We start from the raw sequence: 18,539 nt of genomic DNA on the forward strand, positions 1-18,539 counted from the left end.
GTCGTCATGAAAAAAAACACAAGGGGTAACACTGTTGTTTTTTATTGGTCGTCATGAAGAAAAACATAAGGGGTAACACTGTTGTTTTTTATTGGTAATCATGAAGAAAAACATAAGGGGTAACACTGTAGTTTTTTATCGGTCGTCAAGAAAAAAAACACAAGGGGTAACACTGTTGTTTTCTATTGGTCATCATGAAGAAAAACATAAGGGGTAATACTGTCGTTTTTTATCGGCCGTCATGATAAAAAAACATAAGGGGTAACGCTGTTGTTTTTTATTGGTCGTCATGAAAGAAAACAAAATGGGTAACAATGTTGTTTTTGATTGGTCGTCATGAAAAAAAACACAAGGGGTAACACTGTTGTTTTCTATTGGTCATCATGAAGAAAAACATAAGGGGTAATACTGTAGTTTTTTATCGGTCGTCATGAAAAAAACATAAGGGGTAACACTGTTGTTTTTTATTGGTTGTCATGAAAAAAAACTTAAGGGAAATAATAGAAAAACACACATACATTTTAATGTCATGTATATCCTCTTTATTGATGATTGATCAATGTGAAATTTCATTGCCTCAGTGGTGCAGTGGAGTGTACTCATTGATCAGTTCGGAGGTTAATTCTCCAAAAAGCTCAGGTTCGGATCCCTGCAAAAACACAATTTTTTATGAAAAAAACCGTAAGGGGTAACACTGTCGTTTTTTATTGGTCGTCATGAAAAAAAACTTGAGGGAAATAATAGAAAAACACACATACATTTTAATGTCAAGTATATCCTCTTTATTGATGATTGATCATTGTGAAAATTCATCGCCTCAGTGGTGCAGTGGAGTGTACTCATTGATCAGTTTGGAGGTTAATACTCCAAACAGCTCAGTTTCGGATCCCTGCAGAAACGTCGACAGGGGTACTGCTGTTGATTTTTATCAGTCGTCCTGAAAAAAAATGTAAGGGGTAACACTGTCGTTTTTTATCGGTCGTCATGAAAAAAAACATAAGGGGTAGCTCTGTCATTTTTTATCGGCCGTCATGAAATAAACATAAGGGGTAAACCTGTCGATATTGATCAAATAAACATAGGGGGTAACACTGCTTTTTTTCTTTGGCCGTCATGAAAAAAACACAAGGGGTAACACTGTCGTTTTAATCAAATTAAACATGAGGGGTAACACTGTTGTTTTTATCAAATGAAACATAAGGGGTAACACTGTCGTTTTTTATCGGTCGTCATGAAAAAAACATAAGGGGTAACACTGTCGTTTTTATCAAATGAAACATGAGGGGTGACACTGTCATTTTTCTTTTGTCGTCATGAAAAAAAAACACAAGGGGTAACACTGTTGTTTTTGATTGGTCGTCATGAAAAAAAACATAAGGGGTAACGCTGATGTTTTTTATTGGTCGTCATGAACAAAACATAAGGGGTAACACTGTAGGTTTTATCAAATGAAACATGAGGGGTGACACTGTCATTTTTCTTTGGTCGTCATGAAAAAAACCACAAGGGGTAACACTGTTGTTTTTGATTGGTCGTCATGAAAAAAAACATAAGGGGTAACGCTGGTGTTTTTTATTGGTCGTCATGAACAAAACATAAGGGGTAACACTGTTGTTTTTGATTGGTCGTCATGAAAAAAAACATAAGGGGTAACGCTGGTGTTTTTTATTGGTCGTCATGAACAAAACATAAGGGGTAACACTGTTGTTTTTTATCGGTCGTCAAGAAAAAAAACATAATGTTAAAATGTATGTGTGTTTTTCTATTATTTCCCTTATGTTTTTTTTCATGACGACCAAAAATACGACAGTGTTACCCCTTATGGTTTTTTCATGACGACTGATAAAAAACGACAGTGTTAAAAAAGTGTTCTGTGGTTGTCATGGAAAAAAACATAAGGGGTAACACTGTTGTTTTTGATTGGTCGTCATGAAAAAAAACACAAGGGGTAACACTGTTGTTTTTTATTGGTCGTCATGAAGAAAAACATAAGGGGTAACACTGTAGTTTTTTTATCGGTCGTCATGAAAAAAAACATAAGGGGTAACACTGTTGTTTTTGATTGGTCGTCATGAAAAAAAACACAAGGGGTAACACTGTCGTTTTTTTATCGGTCGTCATGAAAAAAAACATAAGGGGTAACACTGTTGTTTTTGATTGGTCGTCATGAAAAAAAACACAAGGGGTAACACTGTTGTTTTTTATTGGTCGTCATGAAGAAAAACATAAGGGGTAACACTGTTGTTTTTTATTGGTAATCATGAAGAAAAACATAAGGGGTAACACTGTCGTTTTATAACGGCCGTCATGATAAAAAAACATAAGGGGTAACGCTGTTGTTATTTATTGGTCGTCATGAAAGAAAACAAAAGGGGTAACACTGTTGTTTTTGATTGGTCGTCATAAAAAAAAACACAAGGGGTAACACTGTTGTTTTTGGTAATCATGAAGAAAAACATAAGGGGTAACACTGTTGTCTTTGTCAAAAAAAACATAAGGGGTAACACTGTCGTTTTTTATCAGCCGTCATGAAAAAAAACATAAGGGGTAGCACTGTTGTTTTTTATTGGTTGTCATGAAGAAAAACATAAGGGGTAACACTGTCGTTTTTTTATCGGTCGTCATGAAAAAAAACATGAGGGGTAACACTGTTGTTTTTTATTGGTCGTCATGAAAAAAAACTTAAGGGAAATAATAGAAAAACACACATACATTTTAATGTCATGTCTATCCTCTTTATTGATGATTGATCATTGTGAAAATTCATCGCCTCAGTGGTGCAGTGGAGTATACTCATTGATCAGTTCGGGGCTTAATTCTCCAAACAGCTCAGGTTCGGATCCCTGCAAAAACGCTATATTTTATGAAAAAAACCGTAAGGGGTAACACTGTCGTTTTTTATCGGTCGTCATGAAAAAAAACATAAGGGGTAACTCTGTCGTTTTTTATCGGCCGTCAAGAAATAAACATAAGGGGTAAGCCTGTCGATATTGATCAAATAAACATAGGGGGTAACACTGTTTTTTTTCTTTGGACGTCATGAAAAAAACACAAGGGGTAACACTGTCGTTTTAATCGAATGAAACATGAGGGGAAACACTGTTGTTTTTATCAAATGAAACATAAGGGGTAACACTGTCGTTTTTTATCGGTCGTCATGAAAAAAACATAAGGGGTAACACTCTCGTTTTTATCAAATGAAACATGAGGGGTGACACTGTCATTTTTCTTTGGTCGTCATGAAAAAAAACATAAGGGTTAACACTGTTGTTTTTTATTGGTCGTCATGAAGAAAAACATTAGAGGTCACACTGTTGTCTTTGTCAAATAAAATATAAGGGGTAACACTGTTGTTTTTCATCAGTCATCATGGAAAAAAACTACATCTCAAATGAAACGTAAAGGGTAACACTGTATAGAATAGAATAGAAACACACACACACGCACACACGCACACACGCACACACACACACACACACACACACACACACACACACACACACGCACACACACACACACACACACACCAATCAGATGGATCCGACCGGGATTTCCGTTGCGATGGGTCTCCTCCATCAGCGACTTATACAATAAACAAATTATATAAAACAAAACCCCTCTTTCATTTCAAATAATAGTATGCAAATATGTTGAATAGGCCTCCATCTTTGTTATACTTTAAAAATGTTCCTATATAGCCTATTTTATAGCTTACACACTGCTATTTTTCAACAGGAATGCGAAATGCGAAATGCGAAATGCATCCTGGCATTTAACGGTCCCAAGTCCGCACCATGGACATATTGGGCTAGCTAGCGGCTAGCCCCACCAGGAAGAAAAATAATCTCCGTTCACTTCAACAGAGAAACACTCTGAGCATGCGCATTTCAATGTTTTTTGCATATATATATACAGGTATATATATATATATATATATATATATATATATATATATATATATATATATATATATATATATATATAAATATATATATTCTATTTTTTATATATATTTTTTTTTTCATTTTCATTTTATTTTATTTTTTTCTTGTGAGAGTAGCGACTTGCCCCTAATGACCAGTCGCCACTGGTCATTCTGACCGGGGACATTTAGAATTGTCGGTCCTCAATGAAGCCTGCCACACACATAAAGATAATCGGGCTGATTTTGCCCCGATTTTCCCCCTTCCGATCACGGACAGACATCGCCCGATTATCTTAAGCGCTTAAGATTATTTTATAAGATTCTCTTGTAGTGTGTGGTGTGTTAAGAGTGAAATTCGGCCGACAATCGGCTCCGAAATCAGTCGGCGCCGATAATCGTAAGTATTAAACATGTTCAATATTTAAGATTATCGGCGGAGAACGTTATGGTGTCAAACGTCTCGTGTGGGGGGGAAGCCGACAATCGGGAGTCTCCAACGTGACGTAATATTGAATTTAACCAATAAAGAGCGAGCTGACTGAACACGGAATTATAACGAGCTATCTCCATGGCTACGATATCCCTGAATACCACCAATATGGCGAAGACAGTTAAAGTTAAGGGATTTTTCAGTTAGGATTAATCCCAAAACCATGCAGTCGGTATCCAGCTGGTCCTCCATGAGTTTACACCGGTTTACACTCGCTCTTCTTCACTTCTTCTTGTAGTTAGTTCAATGACTATTTTTGGTGTGACTGCCCCCACAGGTCAGTCAGAGTACTACGTCAGATCACGTTTGTTCACGCGAGATTTCTTGCTTGAGGGACAAGATTCTAGTGCGTCTTAAGACAAATCTTTATGTGTGTGGTGTGCTGTGTTTGGAATATCGCAGGACACCACACACAATACGATCAAAACTGTTAATGTAATGTTTATGTGTGGGGTCTCTCACAGATAAAAAATCGGTTGAGATTTATAAAATCTTTATGTGTGTGGCAGGCTTGACCGGTAACAACCGACAACGGAAACTCTGCTATAAACCGGCCTAACTTTCACCGTCAACACCGAACCCCTTCTTCTTCGCACGGCTGTCAACTTCCGGAACATTCGCTAGTTAGATTTTCTCAAACAGCAGTTTCAAGTACGGGTAGCATAGAACTAACGTTAGCCAAGTGGGGGCTCCATGATTGCTAAATCTAACGAGAGAGGTGAAATTGCCATTCAGGAAGGAAAGCATAGTATGCTTTGCGACTGGGCTTCGCAGTATGCCTTGCGAAACCCAGTATGCCTTTCGAAACACCTCGTGATTGGTCGATGAAAAGCTACCAGGAACGCCTAATGAGCGTTCTTGTGTCACGACGGAAACGCCTAAGCCTGCAGCTGGACCCTTCTCAGCCTATCAGGGATTAGAAAGCCTCCCCAGCGGAGTTTAGCTCCGACACGGCCACGCGGGACGGGGTCCGGACGTCCACTGAGATCCCGGCAGAACGCTGGGGCTCTCGCCCGGCATCGACCCCGGCGGTCGGGGGCTGGGGGGCCGGGGGGTGGCTGCTGCGGGCTGATAAAGGCCGGCCGTCCATTTGACGCTCCGCAGGACGCCACGTCCAGCGAGGAGAAAGACGCTGGGAATTTCTCGCTCCGCTGATGCGTGAGTCGACGCACGCCTCCTTCCTGTCACTGTGACATTCCACGCACAACCGCGCACACACGAATCTACGCGCACACACACTCTCACACGAATGTACTTTAACACGCTCACGCACAATCACACGCATGAACGCGCACATTCACACACTCTCCCGCTCATACTCACACACATAGACACACTCACACACATGTACGCACACACACCCACAGACACACACGCACACACACACTCACACACAGGTATGCACACACGAGCACACACACTCCCACAGACACACACTCACACACACATGCTCACACACATGTACGAACACACACGCACACGCACACACACACACACACACACACACACACTAACACAAACACACACACGCACTCACACAGATTGGCGTCACCATCACATCAGCATACTGTCCTCACACGCCCCCACAGACTGCGGCTGCTATCTGCCCTCCACACAGACCTCTGTCCCGTCCTGGCCCAGCTGGCCACGGTCCCACCCCCCCGGCCCCCACCCCTCTGCCCCCAGGCTGGGCCCTTTCTATCATCCACCTCGCCCTGGTCCCCCCAGACACACCTCTGTTTGTACCCTCTGGACCCCCCTGGACCCGGTCCCCACGCTGGACCCTTTTTACCCGTCAGACCCAGCTGGTCCTGGTCCCAGAATTCAGGCCCTGGTCCCCTAACGCACCTCTGTTTGTCCAGACCCCCACCTGGTCACCAAACACACCTCTGTTTGTCCAGACCCACCTGGTCCCCAAACACACCTCTGTTTGTCCAGACCCACCTGGTCCCCAAACACACCTCTGCCCCCTGGTCTCTGGCTCCCCTGTCTGCTGACTGGGTTCTCTACAGGTAGATGAGGTTCTACAGGAAGCTGAGATTCTCAAAAGGAAGCTGAGGTTATACAGGAAGCTGAGATTCTCTGCAGGAAGCTGAGGTTCTCAACAGGAAGCTGAGGTTCTCTACAGGAAGATGAGGTTCTACAGGAAGCTGAGGTTCTCAACAGGAAGCTGAGGTTCTACAGGAAGCTGATGTTCTCAACAGGAAGCTGAGATTCCCTACAGGAAGCTAAGGTTCTCTACAGGAAGCTGAGCTTCTCTACAGGAAGCTGAGGTTCCCTAAAGGAAGCTGAGGTTCTCTACAAGAAGCTGAGGTTCTCTGCAGGAAGCTGAGGTTCTTTGCAGGAAGCTGAGGTTCTCTACAGGAAGCTGAGTTTCTCTACAGGAAGCTGATGACCCAAACAGGGACCCGTCTAATCCTGACCCCCATTTTTAATTGTTTAACGATTGGACGCTTTCTTGTGTTGTTCGGTCTGTCGGACAAACGTCCTGCTGAGAAGGAAATTACATCATAACGATCTTACTCTCCTCAAGATCACTCCACCCTTACATAGTGTTGCTGTTCGCCCTATCTCTCTCTCTCTCTCTCTCTCTCTCTCTCTCTCTCTCTCTCTCTCTCTCTCTCTCTCTCTCTCTCACTCTCTCTCTCTGTCTCTCTGTCACTCTGTGTCTCTCTCTGTCTCTCTATCTCTCTCTGTCTCTCTCTCTCTCATCTCTCTCTCTCTCTCTCTCTCTCTCTCTCTCTCTCTCTCTCTCTCTCTCTCTCTCTCTCTCTCTCTCTCTCTCTCTCTCTCTCTCTCTCTCTATTTTCAGTCCCTTGTTCTGCTCTGTTTCTCTTACTTCTCTTTCCTTCCAAAGAAATCAATACAAACACGCATGCCCACAGATGCACAGAGAAACACAAGCACACACACACACACACACACACACACACACACACACACACACACACAGAGAAAAACAGGCACAAACACAAATACACACATAGAGACACACACAAATAGAGACATAAACAGGGACACGCAAACAGAAACACACACAAAAGTCATAAAAAGGGACACACAAAGAAACGCTCATAAACTTACAGAAAGGCACACAAATACAGGCATAGACAGGGACACACAGAAAAACACACAAAACAATTGGCCCTTAACTACACCAACATGGATGTAATATATACATTAAAGACATGGATGTATTAATACCTTAATAACATCAATTAATAAGGTTAATACACTTATAACATGCATTAACAACATCCTTGTTATTAATGTAATAAAATTCAAGTTAATAATGTATGAATGATGAAATTGAGGTTGTGATCGGGTTAGGCAACGAATCAAATCAATCAGAAATATTTGTTTCTAATACTTGATTTTATTCTATTGTGTAGTTATTACTGACTGCTGCAAAACCACTCCTTGATCATAATGGCATCACTGTTGACCTTGAGTTCGTAGCAATTACCTCCCACCCTAATCCCTCTCCATCATCTAACCCTCCCCTCCTCCACCCCCCAAAACCGTACACGTAAATGCTATCTCTGCGTCCTGATTGGACGACGTTTCCAGGAGGCGTGGCCAGAGGACAGCAGGTTGTCGTGGCGTCGAGCAGAGGACCCGAGGAAGCTGTGTGGGGGGGGATTTTTTTTTAATGTACCCATAAACCACCCGGAGCCACAGAGTGTGTTTACTATGCAGGCTCGTGGGTGGGGACCATCACTGTCATATTTCTATCTGGAAAAGAGCTTCAAAAGTCGAGATCTTTAGTGCGAGACGATAACTTGGTGGTCCCACGCCCAGAAGCTTTACGAGCGCCGCCCGCGAGCAGAGATGAAGTAAGTAGAGGCACCACAAAAGACAGAGAGGGTCGTAAAAATATTCCGCCAGAGTCCACCTTATATCAGCTAAAGTAGTCATAAAAAACAGAACCAAAGGCGATGTGTTCCAACTGCTCTGTACCTTAGGATCATGAGAAGACACAGGTGTACTCCTTTATCTGAAGAGGACGAGTTCATAATCAGGGGAGAGAGGTCATTTGACCTGTCCAGGGGGGTCATTTCAGTGACCCCTAGTGGAGGATGAAGAAACCGGACCTGTGAGAAGGTTGATCAAACCGCTTAAATCCTGGAAACCTACAACATGGGAACCTGGAAACCCCCAACATGGTGACCTGTCGACCCCTACCATGCCAACCTGGAAACCCCCCAACATGGCAACCAGGAACCCCCCCAACATCACAACCTGGAAAGCCAGAACATGGCATACTGGAAATCCCCAACATGGCAACCAGGAAACTCCCCAACATGGCACCCTGGAAACCCCCCAACATGGCACCCTGGAATCCCCCAAACATGGTAGTGTGGAAACCTCTAACATGGCAACCTAGAAACTTAACCTGTCAAACTGGAACCCCAAAAGATTGTAACTTGGCCACTCACAACAGGGCAACCTGGAAGCCTCCAACATGGCTACCTCAAACCTCATGAGGTCTAGAGGTTGTCTACAGGTGGTCTAGAGGTGGTCTACAGGTGGGCCAGAGGTGGGCTAGAGGTGGTCTAGAGGTGGTCTAATGGAGGTCTAGAGGAGGTCTAGAGGTGGTCTAGAGGAGGTCTAGAGGTGGGCTAGAGGTGGTCTAGAGGTGGTCTAGAGGTGGTCTACAGGTGGGCTAGAGGTGGGCTAGAGGTGGTCTAGAGGAGGTCTAGAGGCGGTCTAGAGGAGGTCTACAGGAGGTTCTGGAGGTGGTCTAGAGGTGGTCTAGAGGTGGGCTAGAGGTGGTCTAGAGGAGGTCTAGAGGAGGTTCTGGAGGTGGTGTAGAGGTGGGCTAGAGGAGTTCTAGAGGTGGGCTAGAGGTGGTCTAGAGGAGGTCTAGAGGAGGTTCTGGAGGTGGTCTAGAGGTGGTCTAGAGGAGTTCTAGAGGTGGTCTAGAGGTGGTCTAGAGGTGGTCTAGAGGAGGTCTAGAGGTGGTCTAGAGGTGGTCTAGAGGAGGTCTAGAGGAGGTTCTAGAGGTGGTCTAGAGGTGGTCTAGAGGTGGTCTAGAGGAGGTCCAGTGGTCCTCAATCGTCTTGAGCATCAGAAGATGGAGAGTGTGTCAGCGGAGGACGGCGTGTTGGGGGAGAGTTTGGGGGAGAGTTGCTCGCTCACTAAGAGGATGACGATGATAGGCTGCCAGCTCCCTCCTCCCTCGCAGCCTGTTTCCATGGTTACTTCTGACTTTGAAGATAGCAGTGTATTGAGAGAGGGGTGAGGCGGAGACTGAGGAGGGGAGGAGAGGAAAGAGAGAGAGAGGACAGGGAGGAGGTGAGGAGAGGAAGAACAGTTAAAGGAGGAAGAGGAGGGGAGGTTGCAGAGGAACGAGAGAGGGGAGGGGAGGAGAGAGGGAGACGGAGTGGTCGGGAGGAGAGAGAAATACTAAAAGAGAAGAGAAATAAAAGAAGGGTTGAAGATAGAGGGCTACTGCACTGCACAGTGTAAACACATCACATGTACCAAACTGTGTCAACACATCACATGTGCCAAACTGTATCAACACATCACATGTACCAAACTGTGTCAACACATCACATGTGCCAAACTGTGTCAACACATCACATGTACCAAACTGTCTCAACACATCTATCACCCCGCTCTACACCCCACTGGCCATGCAGTGGCAGTGCAACGGTCTTTGGGTGGTGCAAGGGGCACAATCAAGTTTATTGTGCACACCTGCGAAGGAGTGCTTAAAAGCCATGCCTTCAGCCTCAGAAGGGGGCTTGCTTTCTCGTGAGAACATGAGCTATTGTCAAGACTTTTCACTTGTAAAATTATTTATGAAATTGAAACACTTTATTTTGGGATTTAAACCCTGTGGTCTGTCTCCATACTTTGTTACGGCTTCCGAGCCAGTCGTAACAACATCACATGTACCAAGCTGTAAACACATCACATGTACCAAGCTGTAAACGCATCACATGTACCAAGCTGTAAACACATCCCATGTACCAAGCTGTCTCAACACATCCCATGTAGCAGGACCCCCTGTATATAGGCTACTGTACACATGTGTTATTTTTTGACCATCATTTATATCGGGCTGTGATGGAGAGAAGCACATGGTAAAGTTGCAAGTACGTTTTTTTCAGAATAAACAGTTTTTTGCTGGTCAAAGTAAGTATCTAACAAATCAGGTATAATTACTGCTGAATGAATGATTTATTCATGGGTTAGAAAAAAAAAAATTGTCTGTGATTTGTCAAGGTATAAAACCATGGGAATAATTTAGTTGTAGATTTGCCTGAATTGTTAACTAGGCAGTTTGTGGAAGTGACCCACATGCTGTGGGGTAAGTAGAGCCCTTCATCTTACCCCACCATGATGCACTGTTGTTAAGTTAAGTCTCTAAAATATTAAGTGATATTTCAATGTAGTATTGCACCACTGATATGGATTTTCATATTTTGCACATTGAAGAAAAGCTATCATGCCAATAAAGAGAGAGAAAGGAGATGGAGAGAGCACTGATGTCAAGGATGAAAATCCATCGGAGAAGTATCAAAACACAAATACAGACAGGTTTTATATATTTTTTAATGTTTCCTTAAGCAAACATATACGACTATTAGGAAAATGGTCTATTCCAACCCACATGGTTAAACTTGCCCCAGCGTATGGGTAAGTATGGGTAAGCCTTACCTAGTAAGGCTCAACTTGCCCATACGCTGGGGCAAGTTGAGCCACAACATCTCATTTTTTTTGAGAAGTCATATTTTCACAGACCTATGTCAGATGCATTTTTTATCCTTTTTGATTGACAGAGGACATCCTGAAGTAAAGGTAGATGTTTTCGTTTTCCTTCTGTCTTATTGTTCCCTGCCTAGAGGACAACATGAGTAAACATTGGCTCATCTAACACCACATTCCCCTACTTATATTTAATATGGACTTTGTTTTGGTTCCTTTTGTTTACCGTTTGATCACCTCAACCCTCAACTCAGATGCCCTCTGGTACGAAGGTTATTTCTTAACAGATTTCAGAGAGTAAAGGTGTTCGTATTCGGTGCGCTTGTAGCCATGGAAACGTATCAAAGCCGTTCTCAAGGGCCTGGTACGGCCGCAGCCTTGTGATTCCACTTCCACCCAATTACACCTGAAGCGGTCCACAAAAGGGCTGCACGGTTAGTGTTGGTTAGTGGTTACCAGCCACAAAAGCTACCGTGGACCGCTGGGGAGAAGGGTTTAGGCCCTGTGAACCAACAGGTCCGCTCTGTTGTTGAACAGCAGTCTCTACGGTCCTGTTGGGGTTCTCTTTGATTGACAGGAAGAAGTTCCAGCAGTACATTGCGCCACAGATGCCAATGCAGCACGAGACTTGATGGAGTCCACTAATGAGATCACAGCTTAATTAGCTTAACGATTGGATCTTAATGAGCTGCTAAATCTGATTGATTGAGCTCTAACGAGGCTGCATATTATAATAATATAACGAGCTACAGTAATCGTCAACTCTCTTCCAATAATAATAATAAAAGAATATGCTTAGCACTCATCTCCCCCCCCCCCACCCCACCCCTCTCTGGACCTGCCTGAGTCTCTGAAGGCTGACCACACATCCAGTGCATAAGGTTTCAATTAATCAATCTCAAGTAACCAAGCAGGCCCATGCACGGTCGGGCCTGTAGCCACATACACTCCACTGGACCGGATGACTTCAGCTTTCCTACTTGGATTCTTGCCAGATGGTTCTACCCGATTACCTTCATGACCTGTAAGTTTCAAACTAATTGTTATCTAATGATGAATGCAAACTTTTAATTAGAATTCTGCCTCTATGACGGAGGAGAGGAATTGCTGGGTTCCTCAGACATGTAATGCGTAATCGCCTGTGTTGTCTGATCAAGGGAGCGACGGATAGCGTTTCTAAAGACTTCACAAAGCTATTTCACGTTGTTTAAAGGGGCTGATAACTAAACACCAGTTCATGTGTTTTTCTCTCTGTGCATTCCTTATTTTTCCCTACCAGAATTTCTGCCGTGTTTTCATCCATTCCCAATTCAGTTTCATATCGGCTATTGGAAAACTTGGAAGTGTTCCTTTTTTTGTATGTTCAATAGTGTATGAATTATTCACAAATGAGATCAATGGTTAATAGTTGTGTGATCGTGGGAACATGGGGAACGATTGACTTCCATGTCGGGAATATTTTATGAGAATGTAAAGACGAGTTAAAGCTTCTCTAAGTCATCGCTGAGAGCGTTTCATTTCTGCCATCCAAGTCTGAAATTCAATTTACAGCAACAATTATGTCAGAGATATGCAAACGTTTATTAAACTAAGAACATCATTCCGATAGGTCTGAAATATAACAGGATACGGTAGCTTTCAGACCATGTGACTCAGAAGAGAGAGACTTCAATGTCTTCTTTGATGTGTTCCCTTCAATTTACATATTTTTCCTTTTCCCCTTTCGAAAAGGTTTCTTACTTTATAGATCAAAATTCACAAACGAACAGACGAGGTTGAAAGGGAACATTTTAAAAGGAAAGGTGGTAGATTGGAAGGAACGCATCACTGAGAGGTTAAGGTAGGACTCAGAGGACAGGAACTCTTTGTCCCAGAGACATATTTAGATTTCATATGGGAGACCTTCTGACCTAAGACTGTCGAAGGGTGTTCTATTGTAATAAATGCACGCATAACTTGCTTGAAGTCGGGAGTTGATGGCAACGATTAAATGGATGTTGGGCCTCAGTGATTAAATAGGAAAGGGAATCACTGTGTTCAAATAAAGTGTGTCAGAAATATAAATCAAAGGAAGATAATTGTTCTTCATGATCCCCTGATCACAGCCATTAACCAAAAGACAAGGATGAACCTGCCTAATAACCAGAATGAAAGCTCCTTTAGTAGTCTACTACCCCCCTGGTGTTAGCATAGTGAGTCTACTACCCCCCTGGTCCCAGTCTGGTCTAGCTGTAGTCCACTACCCCCCTCAGTCTCTGTCTGACAGGGGTAGACTGAAGAGTGTGTCTAAACGGTTTAAATTTGAGTTGTACGTTTAGAACTTGCTCAACAATCATGGCAGAAGATGACCATAGAGCTCGTCTTCATTTCCTGACCGTTCATAATAATAATAATCTGTGTTTGTTTCCTTTGAGTAGACCGACACTAAATACTGAATTAATCGGGTGCGCCCCTGTGGTTCAGCGGGTAGCGAACCACAGGCCCAGTCCTTACCGCATCGACCGGGGCCCGTCGTCCTTTGCTGCATGTCTTCCCCTCTCTCTCCCATACCTTCATGTCTTACTCTATAATAAAAAGTATTAAACCTTCAAAAATAAATCTTTAAAAAATAAAATAACGAATTAATCTTTAGGGCCTTATCATTGGACTCCTACTTCAAGACTCACTTAGCTGCCAATATGTGGTATGGTTTGAATCCTCAGGACTTTAGAGTGTATAGGAGATGAATCAACAGTATTTGGAAAACTTCAACATTGAAGGAACAAGAACCTGAGGAAGAATTGATGTTTCCAACTCGCGGACGTGACCTTCTGCCTCGAGGTCCCTCTCAGCCTCACTGTTCTCGTATCGCTATGGCAACACCTTTTGGAGACGTGGACGTCTTAAGTAAGATTAGGCTAATGACATGACGCATGTGAGTCATGCGTCATCAATCACATGCCACGTCATCAGAAGGTTCGACCAATCACACGGTGCTCAGAGTTTCACCCGTTGTTGCTCGTCCGTTTAGTTTAAAGTTTTCACCCTGAAACGTCGATAAAAGCCCCCATTACCCCCCCCCAGCTCACTCGCTAGTCTAACGTTTGAGATAGTTTGAATGATTTTTAAAGTTTGACTAGACCCGTTAGTTTAAACAGCACGATGGCCCAGTGGTCATGCTCCACTTGGCCAGAAGGGGGCGTTATTTCAGTGCGTCAGTGGTGCATGGTCTCCCCGTGTCCACGTGGTATCATGTACCTGCTGATCCTCGTAGCCGTGGTGGGTGCGTTCCTTCCCCCCGTCAGACCTCTTGATTAATGTGTTATAGTCTCTGCGGCATAACTTTTTGCTGCAGGTATGAAGGGAGTGCGTGTGTGTGTGTGTGTGCGTGTGTTTTAATAGTGATGCGTCTTCACTTCTGTAAAGAAGAAACGCAACCAGACGGCGGAGCAAACTGGATCTGTTGAAGGTCACTGCGACGACACACACGCACACACACACACCAACACACAGGTGTTGTGTTTAGTCAAATAAAGAGTACAGCTGTTGGATACCGCGAGGTGTTTCTATGAATCTAAAGCGGCGTCTATAAACAGAATCTTAACTCCGCCTCGGAGAGCGATAGAACGTTCAGGAGACAAGGTCACCCGTAAGAGACGACACCGTTAAAGGAGGATAAAGGATGAACCGAACGCGGGCGGCAGAGCCGTTCTCAAGAAGGTGATCAGGAGCAGAGGAGCGGGTTTCAGTATTTATTGAGTTGCGAGCGGCGACATCACATCCTGCTGACGGGCGTGATGCCCAAGATGTCGAAGCCCTTGGCCATGACGGTCGCCGTGGCCTCACACAGCAACATCCTCCACATGTTTACCTTCACCACCTCACCTGGGGGGGGAAAAGAGAGAACGATAGAGAGAGAGAGAGAGAGAACGAGAAAGAGAGAGAGAACGAGAAAGAGAGAGAACGAGAGAGAACGAGAGAGAGAGAGAGAGAGAGAGAGAGAGAGAGAGAGAGAGAGAGAGAGAGAGAGAGAGAGAGAGAGAGAGAGAGAGAGAGAGAGAGAGAGAGAGAGAGAGAGAGAGAGAGAGAGAGAGAGAGAGAGAGAGAGAGAGAGAGAGAGAGAGAGAGAGAGAGAGAGAGAGAGAGTTAACAGACGGCTCACTAAACAGTGTGATCAAACCCAGAGCAGGACCCAGGGGGGCGTACCGGTCTGGCGGTCCTTCTCCACGCAGTAGCAGCTGTCGTAGAACTCGGTGAAGGTGGTGGCCAGCTCGTACAGGTAGTCGCACAGGCCGTGCAGGAACAGGTCCTCCAGGATCTTGTTCAGCACCTCGGGGAAGCGCAGGATGCACTTGCCCAGCTTCCACTCCTTGTCGTGGTCGAGGAGGATCGGGGTGGAGGCCGCCGCCGCCGCCAGAGCCCCCCCGTCGAGGCTGGCCAGCCGCGAGATGGACCTGGAGACCCACAGGGAGTGGCTTAAGGACAACCGGGGGGACTGCTACTGCAGTGGGTCTCTGGGGGGCTTTTACTCTGGAGGAGTGGGGTCCCCAGAGGACCTTTACTCTGGAGGAGTGTCCTCACCAGGGGACCTTTACTCTGGAGGAGTGTCCTCACCAGGGGACCTTTACTCTGGAGGAGTGTCCTCACCAGGGGACCTTTACTCTGGAGGAGTGGGGTCCCCAGAGGACCTTTACTCTGGAGGAGTGTTCTCAGCAGAGGACTTTTAATCTGGAGGAGTGATCTCACTGGTGGACTTTTACTCTGGAGGAGTGTTCTCAGCAGAGGACTTTTAATCCGGAGGAGTGATCTCACTGGTGGACTTTTACTCTGGAGGAGTGTTCTCAGCAGAGGACTTTTAATCTGGAGGAGTGATCTCACTGGTGGACTTTTACTCTGGAGGAGTGTTCTCACCAGAAGACTTTTACTTTGAATGAGGGGTTTTAGGGAGGAATCTTGCAATGAGTGATTCTTCTCACAAGGGGACATTTACTGTGAAAGAGGGTTGTCAACACAGGACTTTTACTGTGAAGGAGGGTTCTCCCAGCGGGGCTTCAGGGTGAGGCAGCAGAGTACCCTCATTGCGGAGGCCACTCACCTGATGCGTGTGAGTGCGTAGAGCAGGTAGGCGGCGGTGTTCCCGCGGTCGTCCAGCATCTTGTCGAAGGAGAACACGTAGTCGTTGATGCGGTTGTGGGAGAGGTCGGCGTACTTAATGCAGCCGTACGCCACCGACCGCTGGGCCTGGGTCAGCTCCTCCGGGGTCAGCACCTGGAGAACCAGAGGGACGTACCGTTAGCGTAGCTACCGTTAACCTAGCATAGCTACCGCTAACCTAGCATAGCTCCTCTGGGATCAGCACCTGGAGAACCACTGTCAGCGAAGCTGCCGGTAACCTAGCATAGCTACCGCTACCCTAGCATAGCTCATCTGGGCTCAGCACCTGGAGAACCACTGTCAGCGAAGCTAACGCTAACCTAGCATAGCTACCGCTAACCTAGCATAGCTCATCTGGGCTCAGCACCTGTAGAACGACAAAGACATACTGTTAGCGTAGCTACCGATAACCTAGCATAGATACTGCTAACCTAGCATAGCTCCTCTGGGTTCAGCACCTGGAGAACCACAGGGACATACTGTTAGCGTAGCTACCGATAACCTAGCATAGTTATTGCTAACATAGCATATCTACCGCTAACCTAGCATTGCTCCTCTGTGCTCAGCTCCTGGAGAACCACAGCAAGATACTGTTAGCGTAGCTACCGCTAACCTAGCTTAGCTCCAATGGGCTCAGCACTTGGAGAACCACAGGGACATTATATTAGCGTAGCTAGAGCTAACCTTGCTACATTGAGCTTAGCTAACGCTAACCTAGCATTGCTCCTCTGGACTGAAGCCCTGGACATAACAGGTATACACTGTTAGCGTAGCTACAGCTAACTCAAACCTTGTCTCTCTCCTTGTCCTTCAGCTTGTCCATCGAGCGCTTGAGCCCCTCGTCCAGTAGATCCATGAGGCGCACAGTGTCTCCAGACCGGGTCTTAAACTTCTTCCTGGAAACAAACAAAAACAACCGAATATAAATATACAACTAGATTGAATACACCTGAATAATAACAGCCTTCATCTTCAATGTAGCTCTCAATATCCCAGTATCAGCACAATGCATTCAGCCCACTCCCGGGTTCTCGACACACATTAGTAAAGTGTTGGGCTGGCATATAGTAGTATCTATTGGTATAGTATACTGTTGGTCTAGTATAGATAAGTATAGTGTTGGGCTGGGATAGAGTAGTATACAGTAGCATAGATGAACGTCGGGCTAGTATACAGTCGAATATTTTTGTATCGTGATGGTGTATATATTAGTACATGTTATGTATATTAATATAGTATATATATTAGAATATATCAATATAGTATAGAGTTGATGTAGTGTATATTAGTACATGTACACACATTACACATTATACTATATGAATATAGTATACATAAGTATATATTAATATAGTATAGTCTTGATGTAGTGCATAAGTACATATTGATACATAATAGTGTTGGTGTAGTGTACATTAATACAGTATATTAGTATTTATTTACTTGTCCTCTCCGAGTACGACCCCAAAGCCGGCGTGCTCCACGCGGGTCGTCAGGGGGTCGTACCAGCCAAGCATACGGGCCGCAGCAAACACCAGCTGGAAGTGAGTACTCTGCAGAGTACACAGTACACACATTATACACATTACACCAGATGGAAGTGAGTGCTCTGCAGAGTACACAGTACACACATTATACACACTAACACCAGCTGGAAGTGAGTACTCTACAGAGTACACAGTACACACATTATACACACTAACACCAGCTGGAAGTGAGTACTCTACAGAGTACACAGTACACACATTATACACACTAACACCAGCTGGAAGTGAGTACTCTACAGAGTACACAGTACACACATTATACACACTAACACCAGCTGGAAGTGAGTACTCTACAGAGTACACAGTACACACATTATACACACTAACACCAGCTGGAAGTGAGTGCTCTACAGAGTACACACAGTGTACACATTATACACACTAACACCAGCTGGAAGTGAGTACTCTGTACAGAGTACACACAGTATGCACATTAAACTCTACCCAGAGTACTCACATTATACACACAAACACCAGCTGGAAGTGAGTAGTGTACAAAGTGACATACGGTCTGTACCCTAACAGGAAGTGACATACGGTCTGTACCATAACAGGAAGTGACATACGGCCTGTTACAGGAAGTGGGTTACTGTTTCTTTATCCTAACAGGAACAGGAAGTAGTGTGTGTAGTGTAGGAACAGGAAGTGACATACAGCCTGTATCCTAACAGGAAGTGACATACGGCCTGTACCCTAGCAGGAAGTTGCCTACCTGTGTCCGTAC

General features: G+C 44.7%; 1 protein-coding gene across 1 annotated transcript in view; it reads right to left on the reverse strand.

The window, feature by feature from the left end:
• Positions 1-14,852: 14,852 nt before the first annotated feature.
• The window catches only part of rars1 (arginyl-tRNA synthetase 1), a 10,987-nt gene continuing 7,300 nt past the window's right edge, over positions 14,853-18,539 (reverse strand). Inside the window, exons 10-14 of the mRNA XM_030360706.1 lie at positions 17,712-17,821; positions 17,059-17,164; positions 16,210-16,382; positions 15,321-15,568; positions 14,853-14,999 (exon numbers count right to left, since the gene is read on the reverse strand). Of these exons, the coding sequence (XP_030216566.1) occupies positions 14,890-14,999; positions 15,321-15,568; positions 16,210-16,382; positions 17,059-17,164; positions 17,712-17,821 (747 nt within the window). The 3' untranslated portion in view covers positions 14,853-14,889. The remainder of the gene's footprint in view (positions 15,000-15,320; positions 15,569-16,209; positions 16,383-17,058; positions 17,165-17,711; positions 17,822-18,539) is intronic.

This window comes from Gadus morhua, chromosome 7 (genome assembly GCF_902167405.1).
Source record: "Gadus morhua chromosome 7, gadMor3.0, whole genome shotgun sequence".
Lineage (NCBI taxonomy): Eukaryota > Metazoa > Chordata > Actinopteri > Gadiformes > Gadidae > Gadus > Gadus morhua.